At 39.7% G+C, this 1,969-nt stretch overlaps 1 protein-coding gene across 1 annotated transcript; it reads right to left on the bottom strand.

Annotated features, from left to right (window-relative positions):
- Positions 1–817: 817 nt before the first annotated feature.
- LOC108758495 (ubiquitin carboxyl-terminal hydrolase 51-like) lies at positions 818–1,388 on the bottom strand (the record flags this gene model as incomplete). The annotated part of the gene is made up of 3 exons (XM_018503488.1): positions 1,369–1,388; positions 1,026–1,279; positions 818–905 (listed from the first exon to the last, which is right to left on the bottom strand). Coding segments are annotated over exons 1-3 (362 nt in total), but the record flags the coding sequence as incomplete, so codon positions are not given.
- Between the last annotated feature and the right edge of the window lie 581 nt (positions 1,389–1,969).

Genomic DNA, 1,969 nt, shown 5'->3' with positions numbered 1-1,969 from the left:
TTTGTGAAATGACTGTCATATATTATAAATCTAGAGTATAAATTACAGACGTTTCGTCATCATTATTGTGTCCTCTTTACATTCTAGATGTAGTAAACGTCCCAGTGAAATAAAGTAAACTTGCTTACTACATCTAGAATATGGTTTATACATTTGAAGCAAACACAATAATGATGTCGAAACGTCTGTAATTTATACTTATGATTTATAATATATGAAAGTTATTGTTTCCCAAAAAACATTTTGTGTTGGCTCACATTGGTCATTCTTCCTTAATTGATTTCTGTTATAATTTCTTATTCTTATCATGGTGAACATTATTATCTTAAATTTACAGGCAACGAAAAGGCAGGAGAAAGATTAGAGAATGTCTTATTAATCCGAAATAAATTGATCGCAATGACTAGGGCCTGGATGTTCGGGCGGGATCCGGGTTTCGCGCGGAGCACCACTGTGTGCTAGTGAGTCGAACGCTCGGTGAAATGAGCCATCTTATTTCAGCGACCGTTCGACTCACTAGCACGCAGTGATGCTCTGTGCGCGGACCTGGGATCGCGCCCGTAGATCCGGGCCCTAATCATCACCAATGTCATTGGCAATGACATTGGTGATGACTGTGCTGTGGTGCATCGACGATCTTTTATGATTTATATAGTAGTAATGACATATTATGTATGTATATAATAAACTTATGTATTTACGTTTGTATTTACTGAACTTTATATTTATTTGTATATATATATATATATTACAGTTTTACTTAAAAATATAAATTTTTTTAATTCCATTTTCTTCGCGGCCTCCGCGGCCTCCGCGCCCTCCGCGGCCTCCGCGTCCTCCGCGGCCTCCGCGGCCACCGCGTTCTCCAGCGTGTCTGCTGTGGCGGCTTTTCTGCCAGCGTCTGGCTGTAATGATTAATGAATTAATGAATTATTTATTATCTAACTCTACTTATTTACTATAAGGTAATTTTGGTTTATTTTGCATAAACGAAAGAATCTGACAAAAAAGGTGTATTTACTTACGTTTTTCTTCTGAGGCCGGTGGTTCCGGCGTGGGCGGCTGCGTTGCCGCTGGTCCCGGTGCGGCCGGTTCGGGCGGTTGCGTCGCCGCTGGTCCGAGCGGCTTCGTCGCCGCTGGTTGGGCGGACGGCATGAGCTGCCCTAATGGCAGCAATGGCTCTGAGGACTGTGGTTCTGATAGTTTTTTACGCAATATTAGAACTTCAGCCCTCAGGGCCATTAATTCATTAATATTGGCGTTCGCGTCCTCCATTAAGCTGAAAGAAGATCGTGAAAAATAACTTTAATATTATACAATTAATATTAATTAAATATATAAATTTTGTTATAACAAATGTCTACTTACATGTCGTCAATGTCGGACATTTTGTTTTTCGCGGGTCATGACAAGTGATAGCAGGGTTGCCAAACGAAACCTTAAGGGCTGTCGCACACACCTTCCGTAACATAAGACGAATAATCGACTATGATTGGTTAATTCCTTAAGACTTAAAGCTTACTACTCTATTGTGTTTGCGGACTTAAGCTCATGGCACATACAAGAACATAAGGCCGTAACACGCAAGCAGTAAGTGAATTGACCAATCACAGTAAAGAGCGTAAGGCCGGAATCAGAGTATGCAATGAAGATTGAGATTATAGATTAAAGATTGAAATTTCACCAATGAGAACAAAGAAATTTAAGTTCCTTTTGTTCTGATTGGTTAAACTTCAATCTTTCAATCTTCAAACTCAGGGTGTCGTCACATGCGGCTTAACCTGCGTAAGCGTAACCTGCGTATACTAGTAATTTACTAGAATACGTTATTTTTTTTTTATTACTAGAATACGCCATTCTGAAAGCCCGTATTCACATTGAGCGTATTTCGCGGAAGATTAGAGAAATGCGGAACTAATGCAACCAATTGCTGATTAGAATTTCTGTTGTACACTCTAACAGAAATGCT

The sequence above is a fragment of the Trachymyrmex cornetzi genome, unplaced genomic scaffold, assembly GCF_001594075.2.
Source record: "Trachymyrmex cornetzi isolate Tcor2-1 unplaced genomic scaffold, Tcor1.1 scaffold1574, whole genome shotgun sequence".
Classification (NCBI taxonomy): domain Eukaryota; kingdom Metazoa; phylum Arthropoda; class Insecta; order Hymenoptera; family Formicidae; genus Trachymyrmex; species Trachymyrmex cornetzi.
Note: the sequence above shows the minus strand (reverse complement) of the source record. Positions and strands in the feature narration are given on the sequence as shown.